The sequence below is a fragment of the Nannizzia gypsea genome, genomic scaffold (genome assembly GCF_000150975.2).
Source record: "Nannizzia gypsea CBS 118893 supercont1.5 genomic scaffold, whole genome shotgun sequence".
In the NCBI taxonomy this organism is placed as follows: domain Eukaryota; kingdom Fungi; phylum Ascomycota; class Eurotiomycetes; order Onygenales; family Arthrodermataceae; genus Nannizzia; species Nannizzia gypsea.
The window spans coordinates 1,155,741-1,173,618 of NW_003345197.1; the positions used below are offsets into that span (position 1 = coordinate 1,155,741).

Genomic DNA, 17,878 nt, shown 5'->3' on the forward strand with positions numbered 1-17,878 from the left:
AATTGCCCAAACACGGACCAACAAGAAAAGGTGAATTAGCGAAAGAAGCCTGGTGAAGGGCTATAAAGCAAAAAACTTGCTATAGGTTAAGACGAAAGTCGGCTTGCAGAGAGATGGTTTGCTGCGATTTCAAGTACCTGAAAGGGTGTTTGGGAAGAGCCCTATCACATGACAACGCTACCAAGGCTACTGCTGGTCGACAGGTACCAAAAGGGCCCCAAAAAAGCAGGAGTCGAAAGGTTCGGCGTCGGCTTAGCTTTTTAGTTTTTCGTTCGCCTCCCTCTTTATGCATGTATGTATCCCGCAGTATTTGGTGCGTACGAGGTACTCCGCGAGATGTACGTGGCAGGCCCTCTGCCTTGCCCATAATTTGTATATCATGGGCTGACAGAGCGCGATCATCCTGAGATTATCGCTCTTGGTACGGGGCGCTCCTTTTTCCTGTTACGTGTGTCGTATCTTCATCTCCCCTTGCCTTCCGATGTTCCCTGGCGTCCAATAAATATTTAAATCTGTCCTTTTGCTCCAATTTTCGTTCTTCTTCTTCTCTTGTCTCAAAAAACCAGCGTCTAGGCAAATTGCCTGGTACCTTAGCGGCTTGTACTTAGTACTGCCTCCGCCCAGCGAGGTACGGAGTATATACTTGGTACAACCAGAAGCGCAAGGTCGAAGCGTCGGTTGGCACTGCTTTCCGGCATCTTCACCCCACAACCCACAGGTATCCTTGAGGATTCCATCTTGGCACTCCTCCGCTACCCTTGGCAGTTGCTCCTGAAGCGCTGTTTCACGTTTGGTTGTATCTGACTTGGTGTCCTCTGCGCTCCCTTGACGCCATTTAGTCCGCCGATCTGCGGCGTTTCAGCCAATAGGGGCCTTGTCGTGCCAGAAAGGAGTTCGAAGACGATTGATGTCAAGCAAGGGGGATGAGGACATTGGGCGAGTGACAGTCTGCTTCTTCAAAGAGAAACGAGGTAGTAGTGTTTTATCTCTGCTACTCTCCGCTGGAACTTTCGTCATTTGTACCCCGTAGTACCCGCACATTCGAGCGTAAATCGTGGTTGGCTTCCGTTAACCATCTGTGCAGCAGGTACTCCGTACATTTCGCGCAGGGGCTGTGCGATATCCGTGTCGAAGGTAATAGCGCAGGAGAAACTTGCCACCGTTTTGGCTTTTCCACTTACACTGCTCGGTAAAAGACCGCCGATGCGGTGGGTGTCTCAGAGGATCACCCTGCTGGCTGCGGCCTAGCCATTAAAACGTATTAAAGTGCCTTGCCGTATCAGTTGAAATCGCGATGGGCGTCGTGGTCCTTGACGTGCCGGCCGGTCCGTGGTATCCAGACACCATGGTGTGTTAACGTACGGAGTAGTGGTGAAGCCTCTTCATACAGAGACTTCCTGACCACCATCCAAGTCGTCATACATAATGATATCCCTCGTTCGGCCGCGATGACACCGGCCGTAATCCCCTGTCTCATGCTTTGCATGCTCGTTGTTTGTTTGTTTGTTGAGAAGCGCGAGTAGGAAGAATAAGCGATTGGAAGCTTTTAGGGGGTTCTTGCTTCCAGATTGGGACAACACGTGATATCAAAATGCCTATGACGATGTTTTGTTGTTTTGTTACTGTTTTGCTCCCTCTATGAGACTGAACAACAGGAACAGAACAAGAGATGCGGTTGATCCGTCGCTTTACTGCTACTTTTATACCTGGGAGTGCCTCACCTAGCGAAAAAGCATGGCCACAGGTCGGAGTTCATGGCGGAGGAGCGGTTTACTGGTGGTTGTCTTGTCCATGATCCTACTTACATTCCGTAAGAGTGCCATCAGCTATTCAGTTCGTCCTGGGCCAGCACCGTCTATTGATGACCAGAGGAGATTCTGGTATGCCTTCCATGCCATCCTCAAGGTTGCTGCCCCAGGCTGCAAAGCGCCCATCAAACTCGAGGAACGGCCGCAGGCTCTAGAATTTCACCCGGACAATATCGGAAACATTACTCTGCCGGAGAATCTCATGCTGGAGGAAGGAGATAGGAGGAAATTACGGCTCGCCCATGCTCGGTTTCTCAGATTGCTTGTTCCGCCGGATGGCCCAGTATTACCATTCCAAAGGAGGACACGAGGTATTGTTTCCACGGCCAGCAAGTCAATGCTTCCAACCCTCGTAACATCCATCTACATGCTGCGAGTAACTGGTTCAAAGCTTCCAGTGGAGATATTCCTTGCGGATAAACATGAGCACGATGCGTTTACGTGTGGTATACTGCTCCAGTCTCTGAATACACGCTGTATAATCCTGGACGAGATATTATCATTCTCTCCCTTGCAAGAAGGATTGATGAAATATCAATTCAAAATATTTTCACTACTCTTTTCTTCGTTTGAAGAAGTTTTCTTTCTCGACGCAGATGCCTTTCCCATACATGACCCCTCCCACCTATTCACGTCAAAACCATTCGTATCAACCGGGATGGTAACATGGCCAGATTTTTGGCAAGTTACATATCACTCTTGGTTTTTCGAAATAACAGCTCAGATATTACCGAAGAGCTTTCCCTTCCCATCCACCGAGTCCGGCCAGCTTTTATTATCCAAACGGACGCATTCTAAGCTACTCTTACTTTCCGCATACTACAACTTCTACGGTCCGTCTTACTATTATCCATTACTGTCTCAGGGCCACCCGGGTGAAGGGGATAAAGAAACGTATGTTGCGCCAGCGATGATCTTGGAGCTTCCATTTTATGCTGTTTCCACACGCCCTGCTGTGTTTGGGTATATAAACAAGCATGGAGAATGGGAAGGGGGCGTTATCATTCAGGCAGACCCAACATGGGAGGTCATATCAAGACCAGACCGAAATTATGGATGGAGAGGGAAGCCTGCCACGCCTTCAAACGCATTCCTCACATTCCATGCAAATTTGCCAAAACTGGACCCGATTCGGGTCTTTGGAGAAGGCGGCCTTGCTTGGGCCACTGACGGGAGTCCGCAACGCATGTGGGGCACTGCAAGAGACTCGATCCTGCGTGTTGGAGCTGATATTGAAAAACGCTTATGGAATGCTTTGGAGAAGACCTCATGTCAGATGGAATGGAATTTCGCGCCTTGGGATGGGAAGCATAGGCTTTGTGAAAAGATCCGGCGGTTTATTCGCGGCATGGCTTAGATGCTTTCTGATTCCGGGCAGTGTCTCTTATCGTCTGACTGTATATATATCCTCAGCTTATACAACCGGAACCCTTAATTGCACCTGACAGATCAAGCAGCATTGACAAAGCCCTTCACGCACCATCTAAGCCAAAAGATTACTCCGTACAAGATCACTTGAACATGGCATCAAGACAAGGTTGACAACTATTGAGCCACTGTTAATAGTACATAAGAGCCAATACAAAGATCGAATGGTCAAGGTAACGAACTTACCCACCCCCCTTCGCTTAAGTCCTAAGCGCCACAATGTTTTCACTGCGCTTGCTCCTTCGCGCTAACTGATGTAAACCTGGGGATGCTCTCCGTACACGTAGCCAAGCCAGCTGTGCTGGCAGGAGGATAATAATAGAAGGGTTACGTAGAGCTATTATGAGGCTAGTTTGTACTATAGTCGATATAGGCCCGTCCCGAGTGCTTGTTACGACACATCTTGTTTGCTTAATGGCTCAGCCTCAGTAAAAGTTATCAACATGTGAGAAAATGAGGAAATCCTATCAGAAGCTGGTGAAGGGCGTCTTGTAACTAACTATTTCTCCCCAATGCTTGGCTAGATTATTTTTTGTGGAAGTTGGCTATGTTTGGGCGCATGAAATCCGATATCACTTTTCAAAGCCGCAATAGATGCGCAAACCACCTCCTCAAAGAGTGACTATGGGCGGAGTAGCTGTTCATCTACTCAGGGTCCCCAGTCTCCTCTACCTTGCCTGTCTCTGGAGCGTTCGATTTTTTCTCTGCCTCCAGTTCCTCCAGCCACTGCTTGCCCTCCTCCGTCGTGGCATCAACAATCCCCTGCTCAACTGTCAAAATGCCACTTTCTCCTAGCTTCTCAACCACGTCTTCCGCCTCTTCCACACTCATCTTACCCAGCACTTTGTTCACTTCATCCAGACTTTCAGATTCCAAGGCTTTCTGAAGGCCCGGTGGGAAGCGGTTAAAGATGTCGCGAGCGGCAACGTGGGCCTCGTCTTTGCTGTCAGCCGGAGGAATTGAGATGTTAAGTTTAGTAGAAGGGTCGACTGCGTGGAGCTGGATTTGCTCAACTTCCGATTGACCCTCAGCAGATGATTTGGCAAGCTCCTTTGCACGAGTCTTGATACGGTTGTAAGTGTCATTAACATCGTCACGGAACATCACACCAGCACGATGATCCTCTGTAGTGATCCTGTTTTACATTAGACCATTAGTAAAAAAATTTTACACCTTCAAACACGGAAGTAATAGGAGAAGAAGACAAAGGGAATACTAACCGCTTGAAGAAGAGAGAAACGCCGTCCTTACCCAAAGAACGGCAGTATTGTAATAGTAGGCCATGATGGACGCACTGGCGAGCGTATGTCTCATCCCCAGAGATCTGGGCGTTGAAAGCCTCCATCAACAGCTCATCAGTCCTCTTCTCTGTCAATATCTCTGGGTGATCGGTGATGAATGAGTATGCTTCACGGTAGTCCCCAATCTTATACTTTGCAAATTGCTTCGTCAAAGGGCGAACGGTTATACCCTCCTCATCCCCTTCGCCGTCCTCAATATCAGCCTCTGCACCGGAAGAGATGACATCCATATTATCTGCACCTGCGCTGCTTGGGTTAAGGAGCTCAACGGTCGACTCCTGGGCCTTCTTTGGCTCAGGCTTGGTCTTAGACGATGAGACAAAAGAGCTGTCAAACCCAGTGTGTATGCTGTCGCTGGTAATCTTTTTGCCCTCTTCCTTTTCCAATTGACCAAGCTTCTCAAGGAGCTGCTGTTGGAGGTCCAGCACCTTGTTCTTGTGGCCCTCGACGCCGGTAATAAATGCCTGGTATCTGTTCTCCGGCTTTGACTCATCTAGCTCCTTCTTGACCTGGTCCACCAGCGATCCCATCATCTGAGAGTACTTCGGCTGAGTCTCTTGCGTGTGGACATTCTCTGGCGGAGCTGGTGGCTGGTCCTCCTTGGGGTCACCGGCAGACTCGATCAGAGCCTGGAAAACGAGCTCCTCTGGATTCCGGGAGTCACTCTCGTGTTTCTTCAGGGCAGTCAACAGCCCGTCAATCCGTTTCAACAGGCCATCGTTTATAATCCTCTCGTATCCCAGAGTTGCTATCTCATGGCGGCGCTGCTGTCGTTGCTGGTGGATCTGGTTCTGCTTTGCACGGATGAAGGACCGCTTGTCCACATTAGGGTGGACTTCGATATCAGAGTCGTCTGAGAGCTCGAGAGCATCCCATTTACTGTAGTCAAGCACCATTTCTGCAGAGAGGTGAATCGTAGTTCTATCTGGCGCTTCTGTTAGCAAATCTGCCCCGCCACGGCTCCTCTATCTACATATGTAGAACAGGCAAAAACGTACCAGAGTGAGCTCCAGCTCCAGCTCACAAGCACACTAGAGCAAAGAATACTGTTGTTTCAAAGAGTGCTCCTAGTTTTCCCGCTCGTCCTCTCTCTCTCTTTTATTTACTCCTTTTCTTCTGCGCTCACCCCAGCGAATCTCTGAGAATGTTCGGCAGCGGGCCCCGGAGAAAGAAGCACGGGATGACTAAATTTTTTGGTCCGGGATCGCCAGCGAACCTCAGCTCAAAAAACATCCATCCTTCCGTCATATCCTCCTTCAACCGGAACAACCACGTCGCAAAAGGTCATGGTCCAATGCAGCATCGATAGCGACCTCACTATGCCATCCATTCCTTGAATGCCATTCGTTTCCTTTTTGTCCTGGGGTGCTCAGTAGAGGCGGGCGGGGCGCAAACTTCGCGATGCGCGGCTCAAGAGTCCTCCTCCGGACGGCCAGTTCCTCTCGAGATATCGTACGCAGCAGTCCTCTAGGCCTCAACCTCCCGTCACGATGTCTTTCGGTCGATAGCAGGGCGCCTTTAGTAGGCCCCGCGGTTTTTGGCAGGCGGTATCATGTAGCTCCGTCGCCAGCGTTTGGTGGAAGCAGGCTTCACAGTTGCGGAATTTTCAGCTCTGCCTCTCGTTCAGATATCCTCGGAAAGCTTCCCCGAAACGCCGTGTTCCCCCAATACTCGAATCTCGTATACAGACAGCTCCGTTTTGCTACCGTGAAGAGCTCTCCGGGCGAGAAGGAGCCATTCTCGCAAGTCCCACCTCCGGCGGCGAAGGAGATCGCTCAAGTGGAAGAAATAAGCCAGGCGTTCGAACGGTCAGAAAGAGCATCCCAGGCTGCTCAGATAAACCTGAGTGCGAGACTTGCAAAAGATGGGCTGGCCTCGGGGAAAAAATCTGGTCTTCGGGAGATATGGAGGCTGATCACAATTGCACGTCCGGAGGCAAAGGTCCTGTCCGTTGCATTTTTGTTCCTCCTCATCTCCTCGTCGGTAGCCATGTCGATACCCTTCTCCATCGGTAAAATCCTTGATATTGCAACCAGCTCCAACCCCAATGCTTTGAACGAATTCCTGGGGATTAGTCTTCCTGTCTTTTACACGGCACTGGGAGGGATCATTCTGCTAGGAGCGGCCGCGAACTATGGAAGGATCATCATTCTGCGAATTGTTGGTGAACGAATTGTTGCCAGACTTCGAGCCAAACTCTTCAGAAACACCTTTGTTCAGGATGCCGAATTCTTTGATGCAAATCGTGTTGGTGACCTGATCTCCCGGCTGAGCTCTGATACCATCATCGTGGGAAAGAGTATTACACAGAATCTTTCAGATGGTCTACGAGCAGCCGTCAGCGGTGCAGCCGGATTCGGTATGATGGCGTATGTCAGCTTGAAGCTCTCAAGCGTTTTGGCCCTTCTTTTCCCACCAATTGCTATTGCAGCTTTCTTCTACGGACGAGCGATCCGTAACCTCAGCCGGAAGATACAGAAGAACGTTGGCACACTAACCAAAATTGCAGAAGAACGGCTTGGTAATGTTAAAACAAGTCAGTCCTTCGCCGGTGAGATCTTGGAAGTTCATCGATACAATCGCCAGGTCAAGCGGATTTTTGAGCTTGGTAAGAAAGAGTCGTTCATCAGTGCGACCTTCTTCAGTGGTACAAGCTTAATGGGAAATGCTACGATCCTTGCTCTCCTCTACGTCGGCGGTGGGATGGTTCAATCACAAGCAATTTCAATCGGAGAACTCACTTCCTTTTTAATGTACACAGCATACGCTGGATCCAGTCTTTTTGGCTTATCGAGTTTCTATTCAGAGCTCATGAAGGGAGCAGGTGCTGCCAGTCGCTTGTTCGAGTTACAAGACCGCAGGCCTAAGATATCCCCTACTGTGGGTGACAAGGTGACCTCAGCTCGTGGACCCATTACATTCAAGAATGTTGCATTTAGCTACCCTACTCGACCTGCGGTTACTATTTTCAAGGACTTAGATTTCGAGATACCGCAGGGTAGCAATGTGGCTATCGTTGGACCTTCGGGCGGTGGGAAATCCACCATTGCGTCTTTGTTACTTCGATTCTATAACCCAACACAGGGCCAGGTCTTGATCAACGGCAAAGATGTTGCAACCATGAACGCAAAGTCTCTCCGGAGGAAGATCGGAATCGTTGCACAAGAACCAGTGTTGTTTTCTGGCTCCATTGCCGAGAATATCAGCTATGGAAAACCCGATGCCACGAGGTCTCAGATAATTGCTGCTGCCCGCAAGGCAAACTGCCAGTTCATCAGTGATTTCGTAAGTTAAACCCGCATGATATATCACTTTAATTGTGGAAGAATTAGAGCTAACGTGTTCTCCCTTTAGCCTGATGGATTGGACACCAATGTTGGCCCCAAAGGAGCGCAGCTATCCGGTGGCCAAAAGCAGAGAATTGCCATTGCTCGTGCTCTTATCAAGGAACCAGATATTCTCATTCTCGATGAAGCCACTTCCGCACTTGATGCAGAATCCGAAACCCTCGTTAACAGTGCTCTTGCAGCTTTGCTCCGCGAGAACAACACCACTATCAGCATAGCTCATCGCTTGTCAACTATCAAACGATCTGATACCATCATCGTTCTTGACTCAGAGGGCAAAGTTGCTGAAATGGGATCTTACAACGATCTCAATTCAAGGCCAGATGGCGCCTTCACAAAGTTGATGGCCTGGCAGCTCAGCGGCGGTGAAGGCGTTGCTGCTCCCGTTTACCCCAACGAGCCAATCTCCAGAGGACCGCCATCAGAAACAGAGCATCTGCAGCAGTTGCTACATGAAGGCGAAGATGAAGAGTACTACGAAGTCGAGACCGAAGATGAGCCCAATTCGATTGATGAAGTTGAAAAGAAATAGATTTCTTCTCTTGAATCACCAGCCTCTTTTCCCAAAGCAAAACTTGACAGCCACTTCGCCTTGATTCCTTTTATTCTGTTACCCGGGCTCTATTCCCCGTCGACTGCTAGCGCTATGATATTTATAGCGCATCCCCTCTAGAATCGTGTTGTGTCTCCATTAAAAACATATAAATTAATACTCAACGATATATCCCCAGACCCTCCCCTTGCTGATGCCTATATCTTCAGTGTATAAGACATACATAGATGTACTTTTAACACCCTGACATATCGTCTTGTTGCTACTATAGACTTTTCTTTGGCTATTTCTTTTCCTCTCCCCTATTCCAGACTCTCTTCCATCTTACTAGCATTATCAGGTTATCTTCACTATCGTTTGGCGGACTAGAAAATAAAGCACGGATGCAATACATGTATGTATCATTTCAATCATATCATTTTCTATTGAACAGAAAAATAAACCTATCCACATTCCTGGAGTTAAAAATGGAATCCCACGCTCCGAGATGAACTATTTACGTCGAAAAGCCTTGCACTGATGATGAATATCACAGAGCACCAATAAAGAAACTAAGCACGCTGCCAGCTGCTAAACCTGCAACTATCAACATGCCCATGTAAGCACCAGCTGCCTCTCTCTCCTCTTCATTTACCAGATCTGGGGTGCTAACCATGACAGAAACACAGATGTAACCGTTGGTAAACCCAAACAGGCCTTGAACAAGGATGAGATAGAAGAGGTCGCTATTGATAGTCGCCCCTCTCCCTCGGACATTACATATCAAGAACAGTGGAATGAAAAGAATGCGAGCCAGCGCGAGAGCAAAAAGGATGCGCTGCGAAGGCCTCCTGTCCTTCAACGATGGAAGTAAAAGCGCCATTCGCCCAAGCAAGTCACCGGAGTTCCAAAATAGAAGGGCAAGGGCAACGAACACGCCAGGCTGAGAATAACGTGGCGGAGGGTTCCCCTTATTCACACTCTGGATCTGGGATGCAAACACGGGGAAGGCCATGGTGATGCAGAAGCAGAGAAATAGCGCCGGAGATAGCCACAGGGTCTTCCGGAATAGTGTCAGCAACGAAACTGACTTCTTCGTTGAAGGCGTTTCTGGGTCTGACATATCACTGTCCTCGTCAGGGGTATAGCGGGCACGTTTGGACTGGAAATGATGGAGGTAGAGGAAGGCGAGGAAAGCACTTCCACAGATCAGTGTTGCAGTCAGGAAAAATCCAAATGCTGATTTTTCTGCATTTCCAAGCTCATCAGTTTCGTGTACTGTAGCGTCTGGCACAGCAAGAACTGAAATAAGCTGTACTATGGAAGGCAGGACACCAGAGAGTGCCTGTCCCGCCAGGATTGCCTGCGTATAGGCCGGCTGAGAAAAGCTAGATACGTATGCGAACATCCCGTTCTGGTTCATTGATGCGGACAACGCACATATGAAGACCATAAAAAGAACGAACGAGAAAAGGGCGTTGGGGGAAAGTCCTTGTCTGGGAACGGTGGAGAGTGTGAGCAGCGCAAACACGGCCACTGTGAGGGCAAGTGACACGAGCACTCTCTTTGGGTAGGAAGCATTTTTTTGGAGTCTCAGCAGGAGAATATGGGTAGACAGTCCCGTAACGCAGAATACTGAAGTTATTGAGGATTGCGAGTTGTCTCGGAGCCATTCGTTGCTGGCAAACCGGATTTGAAAGTAAGGTGCCGCTGCGAGGAATGAGTTCCTGTAGAATCAACGGCATTAGCAGGGTGAACCATATATACACACAATCCATCGCTATGAGTAGGACCAGAGGAATCGTCCTGCGGTTCTAAAGGGAGCTTACCATCCCCAGAGCATGGCCATCCCCATCCAGGCGAAGATAGAGTAAACGACCCATGAGAACTCCTGGGCCGGCGGAGCATCATACGCAGCGATATCCGCCTCTTCCTCAGCTGTATCTCTCTCATCTCCGTCTATCCGCCTGTACGCCTGCTGCTGTTCGTCTCTTGGAGTAAAGAACCTGTTGAGCCTGTCTCGGGACATGGTTGTAGTAGTGTCTAGGTCGGGGTTGTAGCAAGTTATTCTATCAGTTGGTCAAGTAGCTAGACGGATATAAGAAAGGATATAAAAATAGAGGAAAAATGTCTAGTCCAACGGATCATGCCGCGCTTCCGAGTTTATCAAAGGCTCTCAGGCCCATCTTGTCTTCACCGGCTGAATGTCGAAGTCCGGCTGTTATCAACTGTCCGTTACTTTTTAATCGGTCCGGCGGTGGTTAAGTTCGATTAGTCGAGGCGTGACGCGCCTGGGCTTGACCGAGTCACATGGATGCGGAAGAACCTTGGAAGAAGGAAGAAAACGGTCATATATTAAATAACTTAATCAGCTTGGTACAACATCGGCCATAGCTACACCTCCTGTTCCTGCCTCTCGCCCTCCCCTTCTTGGATCGACCATCATAGGTGAACAGCTTCAAAGATTAACATATTGGTCGATATTTGCGGTTGCTATCAGAAAAGGCCCATAGGAGAACTCCTTTGGCTGTACCACTGGTATTCAGGGGTTGCCCCCTGGAATTTGTCATGCAGAGTTGCCTATAGAAATGACGGGTGTGGCACATGCTTCAAGGCTTGGGCAAAGGCCTTATAGAGACCGGAGGCATACCCCTTGGGTACCACCGTCGGTACCGTCAGAACTGGTCTGCTTGTGTTGGGCTTGTGTTGAGTTATACTCGCCATCACTCGCTGCCATACCCGGAGTGCGTTGCCGGTTAACCAACCCCGATATATTGGCAAGCGCCTGTGCTGCCACTGTGACTGGGTGTCCGTGGGATAGCGTCTCAATGGTAGCTCCAACTGGAAGATTTTCCTGGTTGCTCAAACTCGAGACCTGGGACGACGTAACAGCCGTGGCAGGGCGTTTCTTTCTTGAAGATGGAGGTACCGGGTGTGCTGAGCGAACATGGCTTGTCAGCTCGCCTCTTTTGAACTTCCGTTAGCTGTGATGATACCCCTGCATGGCGATTTTCTTTCTGATTGATAGCTATCGTACCTGTCGTTAAAAGCGCGGCAGCACTCGAAACACGGAAATGACTTTCCTTTTCCTCTATCTAAAACGCGTGTCAGCCTGGAGTACCATGCGTGGACAGGTCTGTTTGTTATATTCGGGAGCACTCACGGACACTGCCATGTCGCAGAAGATGGTCTGCCCGGCGGAATGTTTCTAGACATGTTGTACATTGGAACCTAGTGCTTCCCTTTGCTGGACTCCTCAGCGAACGGAGTACGGAATTCCCATGCGAAGCTGTCATGACCGCAGCTATATATCTATCCTTGGTCGTCTTAACCAGCCTGAGCAGCCAGATCTGTTGAGCGAGTGAGATGGGGTGAAGAAACTGCGGGAGACCAGAGCCCCTCCAGCCCAGTGAGATAAAACCAGCAGGACATCTTCAAGAACTCGACGCTTCCTACCAAATAACGCTCGCTATTCAACATCCATAGAATAGCAACTGCAACCCAAGTGTAAACATTCAGAGCGTAGTTATGTAATCAAACCTGCTGGTTTTCTCCAACTACAACGAAGAAGATACAGACGCCTGGCAAGACAACACATCTATTCAAGGCCATACACAACAAAAATCCAGCGTCCCAGGGTGGCAGATGTACTGCCGTATATGTCACCAAGACTTCTATATTTGAGTAACAGTATAAGAAACTACTATTACGTCAGAATAGCCCGTCCTAGGCAGCCGTTTTTACTTACACCAGCACACCTCCCAGCTCAGCCAGCAGCTTTCCATTGTCTACCACCTCAACATAGGCTTCCTTCATCTTCAAGAGCTACAATGAAGACCAGATTCCTGATACTATCGGATACCCATGCAATCCCATATACGCCTCCTAACCAATACGCTGATGTGGCCTTACATTGTGGTGACTTGACTGAGAACTCTACATTGGAAGAATACCGGTCAGCCGTGCATTTATTGAAGCAAGTAAATGCCCCTATCAAACTTGCTATTGCTGGAAATCATGATTTCACTCTTGATATTCCATGCTACAAATCGAGAATGGAGCGAGCACCCGTAGATAGGCATACGCGGCTGATGGAGGAATTCGGTGATTTCGGAGAAGCCAGGCGGCTACTTGAAGATGCCGGTATCATCCTCCTGGACGAAGGAATTCATCGCTTTAACTTGGCGAACGGCGCCTCCTTATCCATATACGCGAGCCCATACACGCCAGCTTTTGGGTATTGGGGGTTTCAGTACGATCGAGAAGAGGGACACGAATTCAATATGGAGGGAGTCGACATTGCTATGACACACGGACCCCCGAAGGGTTTACTTGACAAAACTATTGTATCAGATGAAGCCGGATGTACGAACCTCCTTGAAGCTGTATCCAAGGCTAGACCAAAGATACACTGCTTTGGACACATACATGAGGCTTGGGGAGCAAAACTCGTCACCTGGAAAAGTGCGAGTCTGCCCACTTTCAATTCTAACCCGGTTGATGAGGAGAAATCGGCTTTGATCAATAGCTTAACCGGGGCGAGAGACTCTAACAGCCTTCTAGATACGCTGAAGTCTCACCAAGATCAAGGTTATTATGCTGTCAGTTACTGCTCGGATGATCAAACTCCAATCCAGTCAGGTCAGCAGACCCTAGCCATAAACGCGTCCATAAGAGGGCGTGGCCGGAACAATTATCAACTACCGTGGTTGGTGGATATTGAATTGCCAAAGGCCAATTCAAGGGATTGATTTGTACGTTGGACCGTTGTCTAGATTGATATTGTCTAATTCAATTTCACGTTAATAAACAAGGTTTATGCAGCTATGAACGCTAAGTCACATATGGTATATTCGCTGTTGGTAAATCGAAATTAACAAAAACTTGGGTATATATAAAACGAAGCATGATAAGAGCGGTGCCAATTGAGCCATGTGTATATATATACATGCATTATAAAATCGTAGAGGTCATGGCGTACAGCGACCACTAGCATAAGAAGTCAGATTCTTCTAGCCACTGAGAACCAATGGCAATGGCTACCAGGTCTCCAGCGCAAGACAGATTCTCATATTCGTCTTCCAATTCGAGCAGGTCTAGAACTGTCTCCAGTCTTTCAAAGAGTGATTGCTGGATTTCATCGCCTAGTTTTAAGTCTTCGCTTCCGTTGTTCTGAGTAGCTTTGTGCTTAGAGCTCGGTTTCTTAGGTACGATGTTGCTATTCGCTGAGCGTTGCCCAAGGGGCTGTCGGTGTGCTGGGAGTAGTTTCTCAGTATGACACTTGTTTACCAGCGTTGCTAGAATAAAAGATAGCCAAATAAGATTCGTTCTTGGTCGGTATTCTTTCCACTGTTCTGTGTTGGGATCACTGTCATCAAAGACCTCTGATCTCATCCTAAAAGGGCAGTATTAGCAACGGCCGCCTGAAGTGTATTCAGCACCTATACTTACATCCGATACGTGTCACGGAGGAATTTCTCCTCTTCGTCCCTCCCAACGGCATCGAAGATTTCCTTCTTTTCGAGATCCGACCATGCCACTGATCCGCTAGTATAACTAGTACCTTGTGTCTCACAAGGTGAAAGCTCTGCCCGAGATAAAGAATAGTCAATGATGGTTGTCTCCAGCCCGCTTATACCTAGGCGTGCTGAAAGTCCAATTGTTGAGTTATCCTTTCTAGTTCTCTCCTTTTGACATGCGTCGAGAGGGGGCTGTTTTTGCTTCACACACACATTGCCAAGGTGTAGATCGCGGTGCTGCTTAAGTGTTAGCCAGTATCCCGGAGAAAAAAGATATTATTGTATCAAGGAAGTTAGTACCTCAAAAGAAGCGTACTGTTCTGCTCTTGCTAGAGCCAATGCCACACCCCAGAACACATCGTACACCTGGAAAACAGAGGAAAACCTGAACTTCTCAAGTTCAAATCCTGCGTTCTCCATTTCCAGTATAGCCCAGAGCTGATTGTCAGGGTATGATTTCTTCTTGCTCGGGTCGGGATTGAAACAATCGTCCTTAGTCTGGCTATAAATATCCCAAGCACTTTGGTAAGAAGGAGGAAACCTGCCCTGAACAACATGGATCTCTCTAAATCGTGCAAACCCGGGGATTGGGTCGAGAAGCTTCAATAACTGAACTTCAGCAACAATTTCATCCACTGTTGTGAATTTCTTCGAACCCGGTCCTCGCTGCGCGCATAGTGGCACAATTTTAAAAACACCGTCCATGTAGGCTTGTAGTTTAGAAGATCGACTATTTGATAGGCTGGGTTTAGAGACTCCCTCTTTTGCGCATAGCTCGTACACCTCTCCATATGAACCTTCCGCAATTTTCCTGACATCAAAGAAACCGTCTGCCCGATTTGCCCATTTGTCAAAGTGCTGGATTCCTCGAGACGACCTGGTGGACATTGCCTCGTTTAGGATAGATTGTACGTATGCAGTCCTTTGTTTATCGTTTATGTATGTTTGTTGCGCTTTTATGTCCCCTTTTCTTCTTGTAGTAGTTTGGGATTTAGGTCGCTTGATCTCCTCTTTCTCTATTGAGGATTTGGGGGGTATCGAAATATCATCCTGGGGTTGTTTCGTTGACTCAATAAGGCCTGTTCCCTTAACAATATCCGTTATAGTGTTATTTTCCAATACAGAGTTATTGGTGATGTGCGTATCCTTCCTTGTTATGTGCTGGTAGCATTCTTTCTCATTGACATCCTGTGGACCACTCTCTTTGATTGTGATTTGCGATAACTGGTCTTGAACTGTAGTGATAAGCGATTCTGCATCATCCGGGACAGAAGACGCCATTGATAATTCCTCTTCTAGTGCATCATCCAAAAAAACTCGCGCTCCGTATGTGCCTTTCCTCCTGTGAACACCATTTGTAGCCTTCGAGGATGGGTTCCTTGTTCTCCGGGGGCGAGAGGCTTGTTGACTTGCACCATGCTGTATCTCTGCATCAGAGTCTTCGACGTATATAACCATATCTGATGGCTTGCGGTTTGCGTGTTTTCTCTGCGTCGGCTTATTCAAGTATTGAGTCGTGTGCAGCCGTTGCAAGGGAAAAAAGACCGTCGCTCAGCGTGAGATTAATCTTTATTTATATATTTCCCAAAGTAGACTAGCTCCCGCCGTTACCACGGCAGGCGCACGGTCCGACTTATATAAGCCGATGACTAAAGCGGAAGACAGGGCCGAAAGCTAGTCATGTGACTCTTCTCCTATTCCTGCCGCGCCGGAAGGAATATTTTTTTCCTACTTACTTCGAATATCAGGTTTCAGCAGGCGACGACCATATTCCTGTCTCACTCCGCCGAACCCTGGAGATTTCATCCACGGATCATCGATGAGGACCTCACCGGATAACGAGCCTTACCTCTAAGTGCTCTCCTCCCTCGCACCGCTCGAGGCCGGTTGCTTCCAACGACCCGCAGTGTGCCGCAGCAGGTACCATCACATGGCACGCGACCCATCCATAAACCGCGGATTGTGATCAAATTATTCTACCGGTTATCGCGAAATATAAACACACAGATTCGCTAGAACGCATCGATATATCGGCTTTCACGCATCGATATATCGGCTTTCACTCGTTTTCGTGCAGGCACTCGCGCCATCCATCGCCTCTGATGGCAGATGCTGGATTCTATACTCGAGCTCAAGAACTACTCACTGCTGCGTTGAACAAGTCGCCGAAACCTCCGATCATTGTGGGTGACATCACGGTCACGGAACTGAATTTGGGATCTATACCACCAGACCTTGAAATTCTTGAGATAGGGGATCTAGCAGACGACCGCTTTCGCGGAATATTTAAGATGTCCTACTCCGGAGACGCATACCTCACTCTAAAAACCTGCGTGCAGGCCAATCCTCTAAATACTTACATGGTGACACGACCAGCGTTCACCTCCCCATGTCCCCTTGCAGCAGAGTATGTTTTACTTTCTAGATACTACTGCTTTATACATGAAGGTTTACTGACAGCATTTCTTAAAGCCACGGGCTTACTATTCCACTACAAATAACTTTGTCGGATATCAAACTTTCTGGCTTTGTGGTTCTAGTCTTTTCTAAACAAAAAGGAATCACTCTAGTCTTTCGAAATGACCCTCTTGAGTCATTAAAGGTGTCATCAACGTTCGATTCCATCCCATTTGTTCGAGACTATTTACAACGGACCATTGAGGGCCAGCTTCGTTTGTTATTTATGGATGAACTCCCTGCTATTATCCACCGACTATCCCTTCGACTATGGGTGCCAGAGCTTCGTGGGCAGGATGTTGAACCGCAGGCTGATGAAGAGGCCGGCCCAGGCCAGGACCCTTTACTCAGTCCTCCCCAGGATCCCGTTGATGCATCAGGAAATGTCTTGAGCGTTGCCCAGATAGCATCCCTTTCTCTGGACTCTGGAGTTGAAATGCACTCTCTATTCTCTCAAAGAAACCTAGTGCGACTCGCCACTCTGACAGACTCCCAGCGAACGCTTTCACTATTCACGCCAACAATACACGATGTCGTTTTCAGAGCCCTTACCGGAGCTATAGAACAATCGGAGTACCACGGAGGTCTGATATCGCCCGCTAGTCCTCCACTCTCTAGGATTCACTCTCATGCTGCGTCTCTCCATTCCCTACAGGAATCGTCAATGAGCAAAGCATCTCTGGGCTCCCCACTGAGTGGATACAGTCTTACGACGGGCGCTGGCCGCCATCCAAGAGCACGCCCTTCAAGAAAACATAAGCGGCGTGTTGTGGACTTACGAAAGTCCAAAAAGCCCGATGACAATTCCAGTACATGCACTGAGAGCGAATATACCGTCTCTACCGACACATCAACTGTTTTTTCATCTTCTGCGAGAGCTGGAGAGAAACCCGATGACCCTGTTACCCCGCCGATCTCCCCTGATGCTACTATAAAAGTAAAGGATCGTGCTCGGGTACCGGCCATGCAAAGTCTTGGCCCATCGGTCATCACAAACGCTGTCCAGACTCCCCCTTCAGCCGAAGATGAAAAGAAGGCCCTTAGCAATGGGGAACCTCCACATATTCCTCGTCAAAATACTCCAACTCTAGAGGCCCATCAGCAAGCTGGTGACAACGGAACTTCTCTGAATGGGATCCCACCTAGCATGCTGTCATTTGTGGCCGCGAGTCAGGACCGAGGTATCTTGGAACAGGCTTGGATGATGAAGTTAGCAAATGAAATTAGCCGCAGAATCCAAGAAGGCAAAGGCCCTGGTAGCCTGGGCGCTGCCAGCAGCTACTGTGGGCACCAAACCCGAGATCCATCGCCACCTCCCGCATATGGACAGTGATCTCGCTACTACTGCATTTTGCAAGCCGCCTGCTATACCACATCTATAATCGCCACTCCCAATCCTGTTTTGTCTTTGTGTTAATTTTTCTCGCAAGGCGTCTCTTGGTTGGAGTTGTACCTTTATTCCCTTTGTCACTCTCCTTTGTTCTTG

At 48.5% G+C, this 17,878-nt stretch overlaps 9 protein-coding genes across 9 annotated transcripts; 4 read left to right on the forward strand and 5 right to left on the reverse strand.

Annotated features, from left to right (window-relative positions):
* Window positions 1–444: 444 nt before the first annotated feature.
* MGYG_06263 (hypothetical protein) lies at window positions 445–1,408 on the reverse strand (the record flags this gene model as incomplete). The annotated part of the gene is made up of 3 exons (XM_003171667.1): window positions 445–848; window positions 1,092–1,244; window positions 1,363–1,408. The coding sequence occupies 3 exons, from the start codon at window positions 1,406–1,408 to the stop codon at window positions 445–447; spliced, it is 603 nt and encodes a 200-aa protein (XP_003171715.1).
* Window positions 1,409–1,734: 326 nt separating this feature from the next.
* MGYG_06264 (hypothetical protein) lies at window positions 1,735–3,165 on the forward strand (the record flags this gene model as incomplete). The annotated part of the gene is made up of 1 exon (XM_003171668.1): window positions 1,735–3,165. The coding sequence occupies one exon, from the start codon at window positions 1,735–1,737 to the stop codon at window positions 3,163–3,165; it is 1,431 nt and encodes a 476-aa protein (XP_003171716.1).
* A 716-nt stretch (window positions 3,166–3,881) lies between these two features.
* On the reverse strand, window positions 3,882–5,433 carry MGYG_06265 (hypothetical protein; the record flags this gene model as incomplete). The annotated part of the gene is made up of 2 exons (XM_003171669.1): window positions 3,882–4,371; window positions 4,457–5,433. The coding sequence occupies 2 exons, from the start codon at window positions 5,431–5,433 to the stop codon at window positions 3,882–3,884; spliced, it is 1,467 nt and encodes a 488-aa protein (XP_003171717.1).
* A 505-nt stretch (window positions 5,434–5,938) lies between these two features.
* MGYG_06266 (ATP-dependent permease MDL2) lies at window positions 5,939–8,416 on the forward strand (the record flags this gene model as incomplete). The annotated part of the gene is made up of 2 exons (XM_003171670.1): window positions 5,939–7,822; window positions 7,892–8,416. 2 exons carry the CDS (start codon window positions 5,939–5,941, stop codon window positions 8,414–8,416), a joined length of 2,409 nt encoding a protein of 802 aa, XP_003171718.1.
* A 550-nt stretch (window positions 8,417–8,966) lies between these two features.
* On the reverse strand, window positions 8,967–10,445 carry MGYG_06267 (nucleoside transporter; the record flags this gene model as incomplete). The annotated part of the gene is made up of 2 exons (XM_003171671.1): window positions 8,967–10,143; window positions 10,246–10,445. The coding sequence occupies 2 exons, from the start codon at window positions 10,443–10,445 to the stop codon at window positions 8,967–8,969; spliced, it is 1,377 nt and encodes a 458-aa protein (XP_003171719.1).
* Window positions 10,446–11,045: 600 nt separating this feature from the next.
* On the reverse strand, window positions 11,046–11,632 carry MGYG_06268 (hypothetical protein; the record flags this gene model as incomplete). The annotated part of the gene is made up of 3 exons (XM_003171672.1): window positions 11,046–11,382; window positions 11,454–11,507; window positions 11,580–11,632. 3 exons carry the CDS (start codon window positions 11,630–11,632, stop codon window positions 11,046–11,048), a joined length of 444 nt encoding a protein of 147 aa, XP_003171720.1.
* Window positions 11,633–12,246: 614 nt separating this feature from the next.
* MGYG_06269 (metallophosphoesterase domain-containing protein 2) lies at window positions 12,247–13,167 on the forward strand (the record flags this gene model as incomplete). Its single annotated transcript, XM_003171673.1, has 1 exon — window positions 12,247–13,167. One exon carries the CDS (start codon window positions 12,247–12,249, stop codon window positions 13,165–13,167), a length of 921 nt encoding a protein of 306 aa, XP_003171721.1.
* Window positions 13,168–13,405: 238 nt separating this feature from the next.
* MGYG_06270 (haspin protein kinase) lies at window positions 13,406–15,393 on the reverse strand (the record flags this gene model as incomplete). Its single annotated transcript, XM_003171674.1, has 3 exons — window positions 13,406–13,811; window positions 13,868–14,172; window positions 14,236–15,393. 3 exons carry the CDS (start codon window positions 15,391–15,393, stop codon window positions 13,406–13,408), a joined length of 1,869 nt encoding a protein of 622 aa, XP_003171722.1.
* Window positions 15,394–16,037: 644 nt separating this feature from the next.
* Window positions 16,038–17,725, forward strand: MGYG_06271 (hypothetical protein; the record flags this gene model as incomplete). The annotated part of the gene is made up of 2 exons (XM_003171675.1): window positions 16,038–16,342; window positions 16,408–17,725. The coding sequence occupies 2 exons, from the start codon at window positions 16,038–16,040 to the stop codon at window positions 17,723–17,725; spliced, it is 1,623 nt and encodes a 540-aa protein (XP_003171723.1).
* Between the last annotated feature and the right edge of the window lie 153 nt (window positions 17,726–17,878).